This window comes from Mandrillus leucophaeus, unplaced genomic scaffold, assembly GCF_000951045.1.
Source record: "Mandrillus leucophaeus isolate KB7577 unplaced genomic scaffold, Mleu.le_1.0 Scaffold106, whole genome shotgun sequence".
NCBI lineage: Eukaryota > Metazoa > Chordata > Mammalia > Primates > Cercopithecidae > Mandrillus > Mandrillus leucophaeus.
The window spans coordinates 2,587,669-2,603,941 of NW_012098765.1; the positions used below are offsets into that span (position 1 = coordinate 2,587,669).

The 16,273-nt window shown below is 48.6% G+C and overlaps 1 protein-coding gene across 1 annotated transcript in view; it reads right to left on the reverse strand.

The window, feature by feature from the left end:
- Positions 1–16,273, reverse strand: part of SPTBN4 (spectrin, beta, non-erythrocytic 4) — a 106,827-nt gene that overhangs the window by 12,735 nt on the left and 77,819 nt on the right. Inside the window, exons 19-20 of the mRNA XM_011984235.1 lie at positions 14,327–14,473; positions 12,759–13,022 (exon numbers count right to left, since the gene is read on the reverse strand). Coding sequence (XP_011839625.1) covers positions 12,759–13,022; positions 14,327–14,473 — 411 coding nt within the window. The remainder of the gene's footprint in view (positions 1–12,758; positions 13,023–14,326; positions 14,474–16,273) is intronic.

The following is a 16,273-nucleotide window of genomic DNA, read 5'->3' on the forward strand; positions in this document are numbered from 1 at the left end:
TTCACCATATTGGCCAGGCTGGTCTTGAACTCCTGACCTCAGGTGATCCACCCACCTTGGCCTCTCAAAGTGCTTGGGATTACAGGCGTGAGCAACCATACCTAGCCGATTTTTTTTTTTTTTTTTTTTTTTTGTAGATGGATGAGCAAATCAGCCTGGGCACTGTGTCGTCTGGGCTGGAGTTCAGTGGGCAGTCTCAGCTCACTGCAACCTCCACCTCCCAGGTTCAAGTGATTCTCGTGCCTTGGCCTCCCCAGTAGCTGAGACTACAGGCACCTGCCACCATGCCTGGCTATTTTTACTTATTTATTTATTTTTTTGTATTTTTAGTAGAGATGGGGTTTCACCATGTTGGTCAGGCTGTTCTCAAACTCCTAACCTCAGGTGATCTGCCCACCTTGGCCTCCCAAAGTGCTGGGATTACAGGCTGAAAAAACATTTGATAGTAAAAAATTATCAAAAATAAATACAAAGCTATAGTGATTTGGATGGCTGCTATGTCATAGGGATAGACAGAAAGTGCAAAATCAGACCCAAATACACAAGAAAATTCATGTGTTTCATAGATGCCAATGCAAATCCCCAAGGGAAAGATGGATTATTTAATGAATGGTCATGGGCCAATGGCTAACCAATTTAGCTGGATCTTTTCCTTGCTGTTTGTACTGAAAACAATTCCAGATGGATTAAAGACTTAAACAAAGTAAGAAAATCCATAAGGCACTAAAAGAAAACCTGGGCAAATGCTTTTATAATGCTGGCATGGAGAAAAATCTTTCCAAGCATAAAAAAACATAAACGGAAAGATTTATAAATTTGATCACATAAAAATACTTCTGCATCAGCCAATAGACATATGAAAAAATGCTCACCATGACTGGTCATCAGAGAAATGCAAATCAAAACCACAATGTGATACCATCTCACACCAGTTAGAATGGCAATCATTAAAAAGTCAGGAAACAACAGACGCTGGAGAGGATGTGGGGAAATAGGAACACTTTTACACTGTTGGTGGGAGTGTAAACTAGTTCAACCATTGTGGAAGACAGTGTGGCAATTCCTCAAGGATCGATCTAGAACTAGAAATACCATTTGACCCAGCCATCCCATTACTGGGTATATACCCAAAGGATTATAAATCATGCTGCTATAAAGACACATGCACATGTATGTTTATTGTGGCACTGTCCACAATAGCAAAGACTTGGAACTAACCCAAATGTCCATCAATGATAGACTGGATTAAGAAAATGTGGCACATATACACCATGGAATACTATGCAGCCATAAAAAAGGATGAATCCATGTCCTTTGTAGGGACATGGGTGAAGCTGGAAACCATCATTCTGAGCAAACTATTGCAAGGACAGAAAACCAAACACTGCACATTCTCACTCATAGGTGGGAATTGAACAATGAGAACACTTGGACACAGGAAGGGGAACATCACACACCGGGGCCTGTTGTGGGGTGGGGGGAGGGGGGAGGGATAGCATTAGGAGATATACCTAATGTAAATGACGAGTTAATGAGTGCAGCACACCAACATGGCACATGTATACATATGTAACAAACCTGCACGTTGTGCACATGTACCCTAGAACTTAAAGTAAAATAAAAAAAAATTAAAAAAATACTTCTGCATCAACCAAAATTTCATAGAGTTAGAAGGCAAATGAAAAACTGTAAAAATTGATATATATTAGAGCAAGGAACTAGTTTATTTAACAATCAAAGAATTTCCCTCCATCCTGTTTCCTTTGTCTTCATAGTGCTTAGCACCATCAGACAACTCTCTTGATGTATGTGTATGTGTGTTTTGTTTTTCGACAGGGTCTTCCTCTGTTATCCAGGTTGGAGTGTGGTAATGAGATAACAGCTCACTGCAGCCTCAAACTCCCAGGCTCAGGGGATCCTCTTGCCTTAGCCTCCCAAGTAGCTACAACTACAGGCACACACCACCATGCCCAGCTCATTTTTGGAATTTGTCATAAAGGTGGGGTCTCGCTATGTTGCCCAGGCTGGTCTTGAACGGCTGGACTCAAACTATTCTCACGTTGGCCTTCCAAAGTGCTGGGATTACAGGTGTGAGCCACTGCACTCAGGTACTTGTGTACTTTTATTGGTCCCCTGCTTCCAGAATGTGACCCACATGATGGAAGGGGCTCTGTCACACTCACTGTTGTATTCTTGAAAACCTAGAACAATTTCTGGTACACAGTAGGCCTCCAGTTAAGATTTGTTCAATGCATACATGAATGACATCAGCAAAAAAAAGCCTGCCCAAAAAGAGAAATGGGCATCAGATGTGAACAGGCAACAGACAAAACAAATAAGCATATGAAAAGATGCCCAGTCTTATTAATCAGTTGGAAAATAGAAATTAAAACAAGACATCCTTTTCTTTTTTCTTTTCTTTTTTTTTTGAGATGGAGTTTCACTCTTTTTGCCCAGGCTGGAGTGCAATGGCATGATCTCGGCTCACTGCAACCTCTGCCTCCTTGGTTCAAGTGATTCTCCTGCCTCAACATCTTGAGTAGCTGGGATTACAGGCACGCGTCACCATGCTGGTTAATTTTGTATTTTTAGCAGAGATGGGGTTTCACCATGTTGGACAGGTTGGTCTTGAACTCCTGACTTCAGGTGATCCACCCACCTCGGCCTCCCAAAGTGCTGGGATTACAGGAGTGAGTCACTGCGCCTGGTCAAGACATCCTTTTCTACACATTAGGTTGGCAAAAATGTAAAACACTTATAGTATCTAATGCTGGCAAAGATGCTGGGCACACCCAGCCACTGTCAGTGGTGGTGTAAACTGGTAGAGCCTTTTTGGAAGGCAATTTGGCAGGTCTTTGCTGCTTGACCTAACACTTGCACTTCTAGGAATATAACTAAAGAAATACTGTCATAGGCCAGGTGCAGTGGCTCATGCCTGTAATCTCAGCACTTTGGGAGGCCAAAGCAGGTGGGTCACAAGGTCAGGAGTTCAAGATCAGCCTGGCCAACATGGTAAAACCCCATCTCAACTAAAAATACAGAAATTAGCTAGGTGTGGTGATGCATGCCTGTAACCCCAGCTTCTTGGGAGGCTGAGGCAGGAGAATTGGTTGAACTTGGGAGGCAGAGGTTGCAGTGAGCTGAGATTGTGCCACTGCACTTCAGCCTGGGTGACAGAGCAAGATTCCATCTTGAAAAAAAAATTAAAAATAATAATAAAAAAATTTTTTTAAAGAAGAAGAAAAGAAATACTGGCACAGATGCACAAAGTTGTAGTCACAGCAGAGTTTGTAATGGGAAAAAACTGGAAGCAACCTCAATGCCCATCAAGAGAGAAATGGTTAAGTCAGGTGCAGCAGCTCATGCATGTAATCCCAGCTCTCAAGAGGTTGAGGTGGGAGGATTGCTTGAGCCCAGGAGATCGAGACCAGCCTGGGCAACACAGCTAGACTCCCCCCTTAAAACAAAAAAACAGTAAAATGGTTAAACAAATCCAGACCAATATGGAATAATAGCCAAATATTACTGTTAAGAAGAAAAAGCATGCGGGGTGAGGTGGCTCACGCCTGTAATCCTAGCACTTCAGGAGGCTGAGGCGAGTGAATCACCTGAGGTCAGGAGTTGCAGACCAGCCTGGTCAACATGGTGAAACCCCATCTCTACTAAAAATACAAAAAAATTAGCCAGGTGTGATGGCAGACACTTGTAATCCCAGCTACTCGGGAGCCTGAGGCAGGAGAATCACTTGAACTCGGGAGGCAGAGGTTGCAGTGAGCCGAGATCATGCCACTGCACTCCAACCTTGACAACAAGAGTGAAACTCCATCTCAAAAAAAGGAAGAAGGAGGAGGAGGAGAAGGAGAAGGAGCAGCAGCAGCAGCAGCAGCAGAAGCAGAAAATAAATTTGTAGTGGATTGCACATGCATAAAAATTCCCTGGAGTAAACAAGAAGTTCATAACAGATGGTACTTATTGAGGGGATGAGAACTTAATGAATGGGGTACAGGGATGAAGGGGATGGATAATTTTCCCATGGGATTTCCCTAGAGGTTTTGATGTCTTAACCATGAAAATTTATTTATTCGAAAATTGAAACATGAAAAGCAAATAAAATAAAAACATTAAACATCCATATAGGTACACTTGTAAATGCACAGAAAGAGGTCTAGATGGATGCAGACCAAATAATTGAGGCTCCCTCTGGAATGTGGGATTGCGAGGCAGATCGCAGTGAGACTTTATGTTCTACTGAAGACTGCTGGGTTAGTACAATTTTTTCCCAAAAGAATGTATTTATATATTACCCTTGTAATTCTAAACAGATGGAGGAAAGCTAGAGAAGAAAACAAAATAACAATTAAAAAATTAAGTGGTAGCAGATTATGGCAAATGACTGCAGAACAAAACCCCAAACTCAAGAACCAAGCCAAGACTTCTTGTTTCAACGTTCTGTAGTGCAGAGTTGTTGGTTTTGCCTGCCCAAAATCCATCCTCTCCTTCCAAATACATCAAAACTCACTCTCAGGTCCTGAGCTTCCTGAAGGGCAAATGAAACCTAGAGAGCCATGGGTAAGTCACATGACACAAATGGGGCCAATGAGAACACTGAAAACACCCTGGTCATAAAGATTGGGTCAGAGATGAACACGTGACCTCAGATGGGCCAATGAAAACTCTTCCCACTTTTTCTTTTTTGGTAGAGGTGGGGTCTCACTATGTTGGCCGGGCTGGTCTCAAACTCCTGGCCTCAAGCAATCCCTCCCATCTTGGCCTCCTAAAGTGTGGGATTACAGGTGTGAGCCACTGTGCCCAGTCACTCTCCCCACTTTTGCCAGGAAAGTGTGTGTGCACAGAAGAGCTACTCTCTTTCCCATGGGTTTCCTAAGTTGGGAGGAGGTAGGCCAGGCATCCTGGGGTTATCCTGCCAACATCTGGGACTCCCTGACAATGAGGCCAACACAGAAGAAAGCGGAGCTCAGAAATGAAGACAAGGAGATCTGTGAAGACATAATTTGAGTTACTGATCACCCCTCAGACCCCGAGCCAGCACCTTCATAAACTGAAGACATAATTTGTGAATTATGAAGACATAATTAGCCGAGATTGTGCCACTGCACTCCAGCCTGGGCAACAGAGTGAGACTCTGTGAAAGACAGAAAGAAAAGAAAGAGAGAACGAAGGAAAGAAAAAGAAAGAAAGGTGGAGTCCCTTGCCTTGAGTCACAATAGGGCAAGGACTGGGACGGTATAGCCCCTGAATCTGCACTTCTCTTCCAGGCCATGCTGAGCTCGATATAAAAACACGAGACAGAGAAGCAGAACAGGGGAGGAGGGTGTTTCCCTGGCCAGAGAAAGAGCTTTGCTTAGGGTGGGGGTGCGCCTGGAAAAAGTATGGGGTCCCCAGGGACAGAGCCTGGCAGCTGCAAAGCCTCCAGTGCATTTTCTCAGATGGCAGGAGACCAGTCCCCTACCCCTCCAAGCAGGAGCCTGTGGCTGAGGCCGACCAGCTGGCCAGGTCCCTGGGGAGCCAGGACTTGAGACTCCACCATCTGGCTTCTTGGTCAGGAAGCACAGCCTGGCAAGAGGCCCCAAGAGAGGATTCTGGGTCATGTGGCCAGGACCTGGGAGGTGGGGTCCCAGGGAGCCTGCTGCAGCGGGTGTGGTGGGGGACGAGGGAAAGGGCACAAGGAGGACAAGAGGAACAAGGGAAGGAGGCAGAAACAGAGAAGTCAAAGAAAAAGAGACAGAGAGACTGGGGTGGTGGCTCATGCCTGTAATCCCAGCACTTTGGGAGACCGAGGTAGGCGGATCACCTGTGGTCAGGAGTTCAAGACCAACCTGGTCAACATGGTGAAACCCCATCTCTACTAAAAATACAAAAATTAGCTGGGCATGGTGGTTGGTGCCTGTAATCCCAGCTACTCGGGAGGCTGAGGCAGGAGAATCGCTTGAACCTGGGAGGCAGAGGTTGCAGTGAGCCGAGTTCGTGCCACTGCACTCCAGCCTAGGTGACAGAGTAAGACTCTGTCTCAAAGAAAATAAATAGACAGAGAGAAGGGAGTGAGAGAGTAGGACAGAGAAGGACACAAAGGGAAGAGAGAGACACAGAGATGGCGAGGGGAGGACAGAGAGAGGCAGAGAGGCAGCGATGAGAGGCAGAAACTAAGGGACACAGAAAGACTGAGGGACAAGGACAGAGCACAGGCCGGGAGAGAGGCTGAGGGGGACAAATGGCTCACACAGCGCACACCACTACACACCTCAGACCCCAAGCCAGCACCCCCACCCCGCCCAGCCTGGCCCCAGTGCCCTCAGGGTGGATGGGACAGCCAGGAAACGTGCCAGGCTGGATGGCAGCCGACCCCCTTCCTGTGTATGCCCGAGGGGATAGTGGGGCCTTGGCAGGTCCCTTCCCCAGTGACAGCTCCTGAGGGGCAGCTGGGCTTCATCTGGGTGCCATGGCTCACACAGTCACTTCCTGCCTCGGGCTCCCTCTGCTGGGAAAAGGGCCCAGGAGTCCCGTGCTGGAGCCTGCCTCCAGCACCCATCACTGTGTGACCCCAGGGCTACTTCCTTATCCCATCTGGGCTTCAGCCTCTCCCTTGAACAATGGGGACCCCCATCTCATGGTTTGCTGGGCTTGGTCGAGACTGAACCCCCTGTGGGGAGGGAAGAGCTAACTCTGTACTCTGGCTAAAGCAGGAGGCCCCAACTCCTTCCTCTAAAACCTAAATAGTACAAAAAAGGGTCAAAGATGGTCAAGCTCACCAGCTGCATTAGAAAAAAATGCAAATACACACATTGCAGTGAGGTACCACTTCCTAGCCATCGGACTGGGAAAGATCTAAAACGTCTGACAATACCAAGTGTTGGCAAGGACGAGAGGAAACAGGAGCTCATGTGGACTGCTGGGGAGAGAGCGCTCAGCCACACAAGGACCTGGGCAGGCAATTTGGCAAAAGCAAGTGAGCTAAATATGGTTCTAACTTTTAACACTATAAAAATATTTCATTTACCACCTCCAAATTACTTTTTTTTTTTTTTTTTGAGATGGGGGTCTCACTCTGTCTACCAGATTGGAGTGCAGTGACGACCACGGCTCACTGTAGCTTCAACCTCCTAGACTCAAGTGATCCTCCCACTTCAGCCTTCTGAGTAGCTGGGACCACAGGCATGTGGATCTCGCTATGTGGCCCAGGCTGGTCTGGAACTCCTGGGCTTAAGCAATCCTCCTGCCTTGGCCTCCCAAAGTACTGGGATTACAGGCATGAGTCACTGTGCCCTATCATCCATGTTGCTTTTTTAAAACGTGTTTTGGGGCCAGGTACAGTGGCTCATGCAAATAATCCCAGCACTTTGGGGGGCTAAGGCGGGAGGACTATTTGAGCCTAGGAGTCTGTGACCAGCCGGGGTAACATAGCGAGATCCCATCTATTAAAAAATAAAAATAAATTAAAATTAAAAAGCAGCATGGGGAGGGGTAAATGCCCCAAATGGAATATGAACAAAAACAAATGAAGTAACTGTGTATCACATAAGTAACATAACCAAAGTGAAGGTGAAATAACTAGCTTTTGAAAACAGTAGAGTGATGATGATACGCTCTCAGATTTATGTCAGTTAAAATTAAAGACTGGCCAGGCATGGTGGTTCACGCCTATTATCCCAGTACTTTGGGAGGCTGAGGCGGGTGGATCACTTGAGGTCAGGAGTTCGGGACCAGCGTGGCCAACATGGTGAAACCCCATCTCTACTAAAAATACAAAAGTTAGCCAGGCTTGGTGGCAGGTGCCTGTAATCCCAGCTACTCAGGAGGCTGAGGCAGGAGAATCACTTGAACCCAGGAGGCGGAGGTTGCAGTGAGCCGAGATCATGCCACTGCACTCCAGTCTGGGCAACAGTGTGAGACTCCCTCTTAAAAAAAGAAAAAGAAACTGAAGCACAGAGAGAAAAGTAACCTCCTTGAGCTACCCAGGTGATAAGGCCCACAGCCAGGGCTTGACCCAGGCAGCCCAGCTCCACCGCCCATGCCCTTCACTGTGCTGCTTCCCACACTTCCGCTATCCACCAGGAGGTAAACACTGAGGTCCTTCCCATTGCAAGGAGAAGGCATCCGAGGCTCAGAGGGAGAGACATAGGCAGCAGGTGGGGGAGCTGTGACTCAGAACCAGACCTGCTGGAGTCCTGAGTCTGTGCCTTCAGCCACTGCAATGCACTGCTGGAGAAGAATTAGTAATCACTGCAAGATAATTATAAACCCTAGCAATAGACTGGGGCGGTGGCTTACGCCTGTAATCCCAGCACTTTGGGAGGCCGAGGTGGGCAGATTGCTTCAGCCTGGGAGCTTGAGACCCATAGTCCAAGCTTCTTCACCCTGCCCTGTGCAGGACTGACCTGCATGGACCAGCCCTCCTGTCCTCTGGCTCCCATGTGGGTTGGCCTCAAAAATGGCTTGTAATTTTCAGTGCAAAATGGAAAACACAAGGTCCCTTGTTCAAATATTTATTAAGAATTTTGTCCAGAGGCAGTGCCTCACCCCTGTAATCCCAGCACTTTGGGAGACTAAGGTAGGAGGATAACTTGAGGCCAGGAGTTTGAGACCAGCCTGGGCAACACAGTGAGGCCCCCGTCTCTACAAAATAATACAAAAATTTTCTGGGCATGGTGGCACGCGCCTGTAGTCCCAGCTACTCAGGAGGCTAAGGTGAGAGGTTCACTTGAGCCCAGGAGTTCAAGGCTGTAGTGAGCCATGATCACGCCATTGCACTTCAGCCTGGGCGACAGAGGGAGAAACTGTCTCCAAAACAAAAAAAAATTCAAGACATCAATAGTAGGGCATTAAACCAAGCAAGCATGGAGCCCTGTGCCACTGCATGGGCAAACACCCACAAAGCCAGCCCTGGTTGACACAGGGAAGCCCAGAGGAAAGTGAGTCTGGGGTATTATCTCCCTGGCTCTTCCCTTCTATGGTGCCATGGTCTGGCTGCCGTTCTTTTTTTTTTTTTGAGACAGAGTCTTACTCTGTCACCCAGGCTGGAGTGCGGTGGTGCAATCTTGCCTCACTGCAACCTCCGCCTCCCAAGTTGAAGCGATTCTCATGCCCCAGCCTCCCGGGTAGCTGGGATTACAGGCATGTTGCCACCACGCTCGGCTAATTTTTGTATTTTTAGTGGAGACGGGGTTTTGCCATGTTGCCCAGGTTGGTCTTGAATTCCTGACCTCAAGTGAGCCACCCGCCTTGGCCTCTGAAAGTGCTGGGATTACAGGTGTGACCCACCGCGCCTGGCCATGGCTGCCGTTCTTGACTAAGAGTCCCAGCTCCTGTCTCGAGACTCTCCCCTTCCAAGTTCCAGTAACTTCTCCTTCCCTGCCTTCTCTGGCTAGCGGGGAGCAAAGGCTCCCCTCCATGAGTCCCACAGCCCTTCCTGCAGCTTCCCCATTCTCCACTCACACCTTTGTCAAGAAACTCAAGTTTTCTGCAGGTGAGCCTGCCTTGTGTTTCTGGCTGGGACCCTAACAGTCAGATGCCCCTTTCTTGCAGGCTGACCACATCCTGGGCACTGTGCTAAATGGCTCCTTTCTGTGCACAACCCCACCTGGCCCTGGGAGACCTGCACTGATGATAGAGTCCTATTTAAGAGGGCGGATAGAGGCTCAGGGAGGGACTAAAGGTGGTATTGAATAGCCACTTGGTAGCCATGTGACCTCTGTGAGCCACGGATCCTTTCTGTGCTGTGGTTTTCTCCTGGGTGGGGATAATAACAGGACCTCCCTCATGGGGCTGTTGGGGAGGAGAGAGGAGTTAACAGTGCCCAGCACATTATGTACATCAGCAGTTCTCAAACTGTGGCCAAGGAACCCCTGGGGATCCCTGAGATCTTTTCAAGGCATCTCCAAGGTTACAACTATTTTTATAAAAATACTAAGATGTTATTTGCCTTCACCATTCTCATTCTCTCCCCAGCATGCAGCAGCATTTTTCAGAGACCTAATGACCTGTGCTACTGAAATGGATTGAATACAGACACGAATGGGAGAAGCCAGCTCTCTTCTATTCTAGACATGAAAGAGAACTACAGGCTGGGTGCCATGGCTCACGCCTGTAAACCCAGCACTTTGGGAGGCCAAGGCAGGCAGATCACCTGAGGTCAGGAGTTCGAGACCAGCCTGGGCAACATGGTGAAACCCTATCTCTACTAAAAATACAAAAATTAGGCAGGTGTGGTGGCACAGGCCTGTAATCCCAGCTACTCCAGAGACTGAGGCAGGAGAATTGCTTGAACCCAGGAGGTGGTGGTTGCAGTAAGCCGAGATTATACCACTGCACTCCAGCCTGGGCAACAGAGCCAGACTCTGTTTTAATTTTTTTTTTTTTTAGTTTAATAAATAGAGATAAAGACTGGGCAACATAGTGAGATTCTGTCTCTTAAAAAAAAATCAGTCAGACATGGTGGTGTGGGTCCGTAGTCCAAGCTACTTGCAGGACTGAGGGAGGAACATCACTTGAGCCTCAGAGGTTGAGGCTGCAGTGAGCCGTGATCACACCACTGCACTCCAGCTTGCTGACAGAGCAAGATCCTGGCTCAAATAACTAAATAAAATAAAACAGAGACAGGCTCTTGCTCTGCTGCCCAGGATAGTCTCAAACTCCTAGGTTCAAGCAATCCTTCTGCCTCGGCCTCCCAAAGTCCTGGGATACAGGCATGCGCCACTATGCCTGGCCTCAATTTTCATTTTTAATACAGTGAATGTCAATAGTCTAATCCACACATACAAAGCTTTCTTAGGATCTCAGTGCGGTTTAAGAGTGCAAGGGGGTCCTGGAGACCCAGACATTTGAGAACTGCTACTCTATATAAAGTAATGACCTCATTGGCCAGGCACGGTGACTCACGCCTGTAATCCCAGCACTTTGGGAGGCCAAGGCGTGTGAATCACCTGCAGTCAGGTGTTCGAGACCAGCCTGGCCAACATGGTGAAATCCCGTCTCTACTAAAAATACAAAAATTAGCTGGGCATGGTGGCACATGCCTGTAATCCCAGATACTCAGGAGGCTGAGTCAGGAGAATTGCTTGAACCTGGGAGGTAGAGGTTGCAGTGAGCCGAGATTGCACCACTGCACTCCAGCCTGGGTGACAGAGCAAGACTCCAAGAAAAGAAGAGAGAGAGAGAGAGAGACAGAGAGAGAGAGAGAGAGGAAGGAAGGAAGGAAGGAAGGAAGGAAGGAAGGAAGGAAGGAAGGAAGGGAGGGAGGGAGGGAGGGAGGGAGGGAGGGAGGGAGGGAGGGAGGGAAAGGAAAGGAAAGGAAAGGAAAGGGGGGAAAGGGGAGGAGGAGGGGGAGAGAATGAACTGACCTCACTGGCCATCACATTCAGATCTGTTTGTCTTTTTGTTCTTTTGCCTGTTCCCCCAACTAGAATGGGATCACCATGAAGACAATAACTTTTCATCCATTTTGCCCACTGCTATATCCCAACACCCAGAAAAGTGCCTGGCACATAGTAGGTACCTAATAATTATTTGCCACCCAGATGAATGAATAAATACTAATCAGTGTCATTATGCATTTCTAATTAGCTTTTTTTTTTTTTTTTGCCATACACTATGCCAAGCAGTATATAACTATATAGAAAGTATATCAAAAAGGAGGAGTGAAGAGTCAAGGGCCCTGGACTGAAATCCAGGCTTTGCTATTTGCTACTCTGGACAAATAAGTTCACCTCTCACCTCCTGGAACCTCAGTTTCCCATCAGTCAGTCAGGCATTGTTCCTGACAGGTAAAAGCAGGAGCGATGTGGGCCAGATACCATGGCTCACACCTGTAATCCCAGTACTTTGGAAGGCTGAGGCGGAAGAGTTGCTTGAGCCCAAGAGTTTGAGACTAGCCTAAGCAATATGGTGAGACCCTGTCTCTATAAAAAGTTTAAAAAGATTATCCAGGTATGGTGGTATGCACTTGTGATCTCAGCTACTTGGAAGGCTGAGGTGGGAGAATCACTTGAGCCCAAGAGTTTGAGGCTGCAATGAACTGAGATCAAGCCACTACACTCCCGCTTGGGTGACAGAGTGAGTCGCTATCTCAAAGAAAAAAAACAAACAACATCATCAACAGCAGCAGCAAAAAAAGAAAACCAAAGGCAAGAGCCATTACTCCTTGGGAGGTGAGAAGCAATGGCTACTACGTTCACCTCTGATCATTCCACGTGAACTGCTGTGTACCAAGCATGGAGCTGCCAAGCTGGGAGCAGATACAAAGCAGATGCTGTGTCTGTTCTCTAAGAGTGCCCTGTTTCATAAAGGAGACACCTTGGGCCAGGTGCCTTACTTTCTGTGCCTCAGTTTCCCCATTGGTAAAACGGGATAATAACAGTACCAATCTCCAGAAGTTGCTGGGAGGAGTCAGTGAGTGCTTGGCCCAGAGACTGGTAGAGGAATGCTAAATGAATGTCATTGTTATTCCATGCAAAGCCATTCCCTCAGGATCCTGTGAATCCTTTAGCATGCTAGTCATTTACCTACTGCTTTGTGGCTCTAGATCCTTCCTTTTCCCTTTGTACACCATACCTTAGGGGGTAGTGGCTGCTTCCAACAGTTATTACCAGCTGGATTGCTTCAATATTCCCTTTCTGCTCTTCTACAAGTTTGAAATAAATCCCTGTATTCAATCCCCTCCATTTGAAATACCTTGAGTGGAGCTGGATCCTGACCTGGCCCCCATGTGGCATAGGGAGCCCTCATCTGGGCCAGGAAGGCCATACCTGCAGCTTCTTGAGCTGACTGTTGACGGTGGCCAGGTCCCCTCCAGGGTCCACGTCTTGCAGCTGGCTCTCCATGTGAAGGAGCTTCTTGTCCAGCTCAGCAAAGCTCTGCACCAGCTGGTCTGCTTTGCTGGCCTCAAAGAGCTGCCGTGCCTTGGCCTGGGTGGTGCTCTCCAGCTCCGCCCAGCACTGGCGGATCTCGCCCAGCTTCTTCCGCACGGAGGCCGCCAATTCAGGCTTCTCCTGCATTAGTTGCTGGCCCTCCTGCCCCAAGTGGGTGGATGGCAGGAGATGGAGAAGAAAGATAGATGGTGGGGAGAATCAGAGAAGTGTGGGAGAGTGACAGGACACAGGGAAAGATGTGAAAAGAGAATCAGAGGCAGGAAGTTGGAGACACATAGGGAGAGAGAGACATGAGGGGTGGATGCAGGGATAGGCCCAGAAATGGAAGGAACCAAGGAAGTGAGACAAGAAGAGAGAGACAGACATAGGTGAGGGGAGGGAGACAGAAAGATGGAGAAACAGACAGATGGACACAGAGACATGGGAAGGAATCAGGAACAGACAAACAGTCACAGAGTGATCAACAGAGAGACAGGCACAGAAAATCAGAAACATGGGGAGAGGACCGTAAGAAAGACAAGGACAGAAGGATAGACAGAGAGGAAAGAAAGACAGAGGGAGCCAGAGAGGCAGGGAGAGAATGAACTTCCATTAAACTCAAAGTCAAGAAGACTGCCTTCACCATAAGCCACCACTTATGAAACATCAATGACCAGTTAAGGGTTTAATGCCAACCTGGGTGCCTCTGTGTGAGTCAGAAGAGTGTGTATATCCAAGGCTGCAGGTCTAGGGGTTCAGCCAGAGTAGGGGGAAGTTCTGAGGGTTGAGGCTTGGAGCAAATATCTGCCTCAGTCCCTCCAAGCCTGAAGTCGAGGTTCTTAGTGGCCCAGAGCTACTTAGGTAACATTAAGTATTAAAAGTAACAAGACCATAGTAGTTACAGCTCTTAGGTGGGTGGTCTTGTGTTAAGCACTTTATGTGCACAGAGCCCAGGAAGTAGCTATATTTATTATTTCTCTAATTTTATAGAAGAGCAAACTGAGGCTCCAAGAGGTTAACACAATTACCTAAGGCCCCACAGCTGTTAACAGGCATAGACACAATTAGAACCCAGGGCTGTAAGAATCCAAATTTTACTTTAACCCTAGGCTTCCCAGGGGCTGTCCCAGACCATCTCCCCAACCTTCCATCTTAAATGCCCCAAATGGTATGGAAGGAACCTGGTAGAGGAGGTTATATGAAAAAGTGAAGTATTTAACAAACAGGAGGATACAGGCACCATTCAGAAGAGATGCTGGCCATTTTACAGATGAGCAAATTGAGGCTCAAAGAGGTTACATGAATCACTCAAAGCCACATAGCTAGGAGCAGATCTGGAGTTGACTTGAGTCAGTCCAGAGGTGTGAGACCAGCAGGATGGCAGCAGAGGGTGCAGCAGGTGAGATGTGGGCTCCCTGGAGGCCTCCTGCACCTGGCACAGGCAGAGGGGCCATCAGCTTCCTCACCCTCTCAATCTTCTCCAGCCACTCCTTATTCTGAGCCAGCTCGGCCATGAATGCCTGGTGCCGGAGCCATCTCTTATGCAGCTTGTGGTTGTCCTCCCGCGTGCCATCCCGCGCCATCAGCATCTTCTCATGGATCCAGCCATCCAGCTGTGCAGAACAGGGTAGGAAGGCTCAGCTGGTCCCCTCAACCTGCCACAGCCCCCCATTTCCTTCAGGAAGTCCCAGGTTCAGGACCTGGGCTGCTAGGGTGTATAGGTGGAACGAAGAGGAGAAGATGAAAAAACCTTTGCAAGTGAGGCCTTTATGTTGGGGATGGGTGCAGCTCAAGCCCTTTCCTGGGTAGAGGATGGATGGAAGGGTCCCCAGAATGCCCAGTCCTTTGCCCCCCTGTCCTCTGTCTTGAGGGAATCCCCCAAGGCAGGACCAGTCAGCCCCTTAGACTTGGAGACAAATCATCCCCCCAAAACAAGCCCTCTAACCCAATTTAGCTAACTCCCAATTCATCCTCAGGACCACCCCTCACATAGCAACACTTAGACCCTTCATTCAATCTTAGTCACCCCCCCAATAAGGACCAATTGAAGAGCTTCAACCCATTCCCAAGGGTATCAAATGAAGCCCCCATATCTAGCCCCAGTTCCTCCAGTATGGCCAGATCAATCCCCTAAACAACCTCCCAATTAAAGCCAACTCTAGCTGTCTCCAAACTAGCCCTCCAATCTGGAGTAGGTCCATCCTCCACAATTGAGATCTAGCACCCCTAATGAGTCCACAGGGCTCCCCAATTGTTTCCCTGGGACTCTAAGACCACAGATTCCCAAACCATGACCAGTTCTAGCCCTCAACCAAAGCCAAGCCCAGCCAAATGTGAAAAACAAAGCTGTGTTCTGGCTCTCCAAACCAATCTGCCCCAAAATCTAGCCACAGACTCGCTATCGTGGATCAGATCGAATCTCCCAGGCCAGCCAGCACCCCATTCTACAACTAAAGCCAGTTCTAGTCCTCCCACCCACCAACAAAACCAGTCACGCAAAACGCAAGCACCAAGAGTGGGCCCCTCTCACGGCACTGGGCAGGATCAATCACAGGCTGCTTCCTGAGCCTTCCCCCAGCTCTCTCCAGTAAAAAACCAGACTTATCCCCCAAGCCATAACTTCCCCACTCATGACCAAACCTAGCACCTGAAACAGTTTGCTCCTCCCCTTTCTCCTCCCCACTCCAGTCACAAGATCCTCCCTCCTCCCTCCTGCAAAAAGGAAAAAAAAAAACAAAACGGACTCCAGCTCAGCGGGGCCGGGAGGCAAACGCAGTCATAGCCAAGGACAAATCCCAGAACCCCAGCGGGTCAAACCCCAGCCCATTTTCCCTGAGCTTGTGTTCCCCAGGGGTCCAGAACAGCATTACACTCCATACACACACTAGAACCAAGTCCAGTGGTGAACCCCCCAACTCAATTCACAGGTTCCCGATGCGTAGGGAAGAGTCCAACGGCAACCACAGCCCGCAGTGAAAGCAGAGCCCTTAAAGAGATGGTACCCCATCCTCAAAGTAAAGCCCCCTCAAAAGTGATTCATTCTTCATGGAAGGCAAAACCAGACTATCCAACAACCCAGGAAAAGCCCCACAAAGTCAGAGCCCCCTATACCCAAAGAAAATCCAAGACCCCTCATCATCCAAGCCCCACAAAAGTGATTCACCTCCATCATCCAAAGCTGATACAGATCCCCCAAAACAAGAAAGAAACCCCCCAAAAGGTTGAGAAGCCCCCAACCCCAGGACAAATCTTAGATGTCCCATTACCCGGAGAAAAGCCCCCCCCCAGAGAGGCTGAGACGCCCTGAACCCTCAGGGTAAATCCAGATTACCCTAGAAGTGGTCTTAGAAGTCCCCCCGCTTCGCTCCCCTCCCCTGGGGGCCGGCCCCTCAGTCCCGCCCGCGCCAGCACCG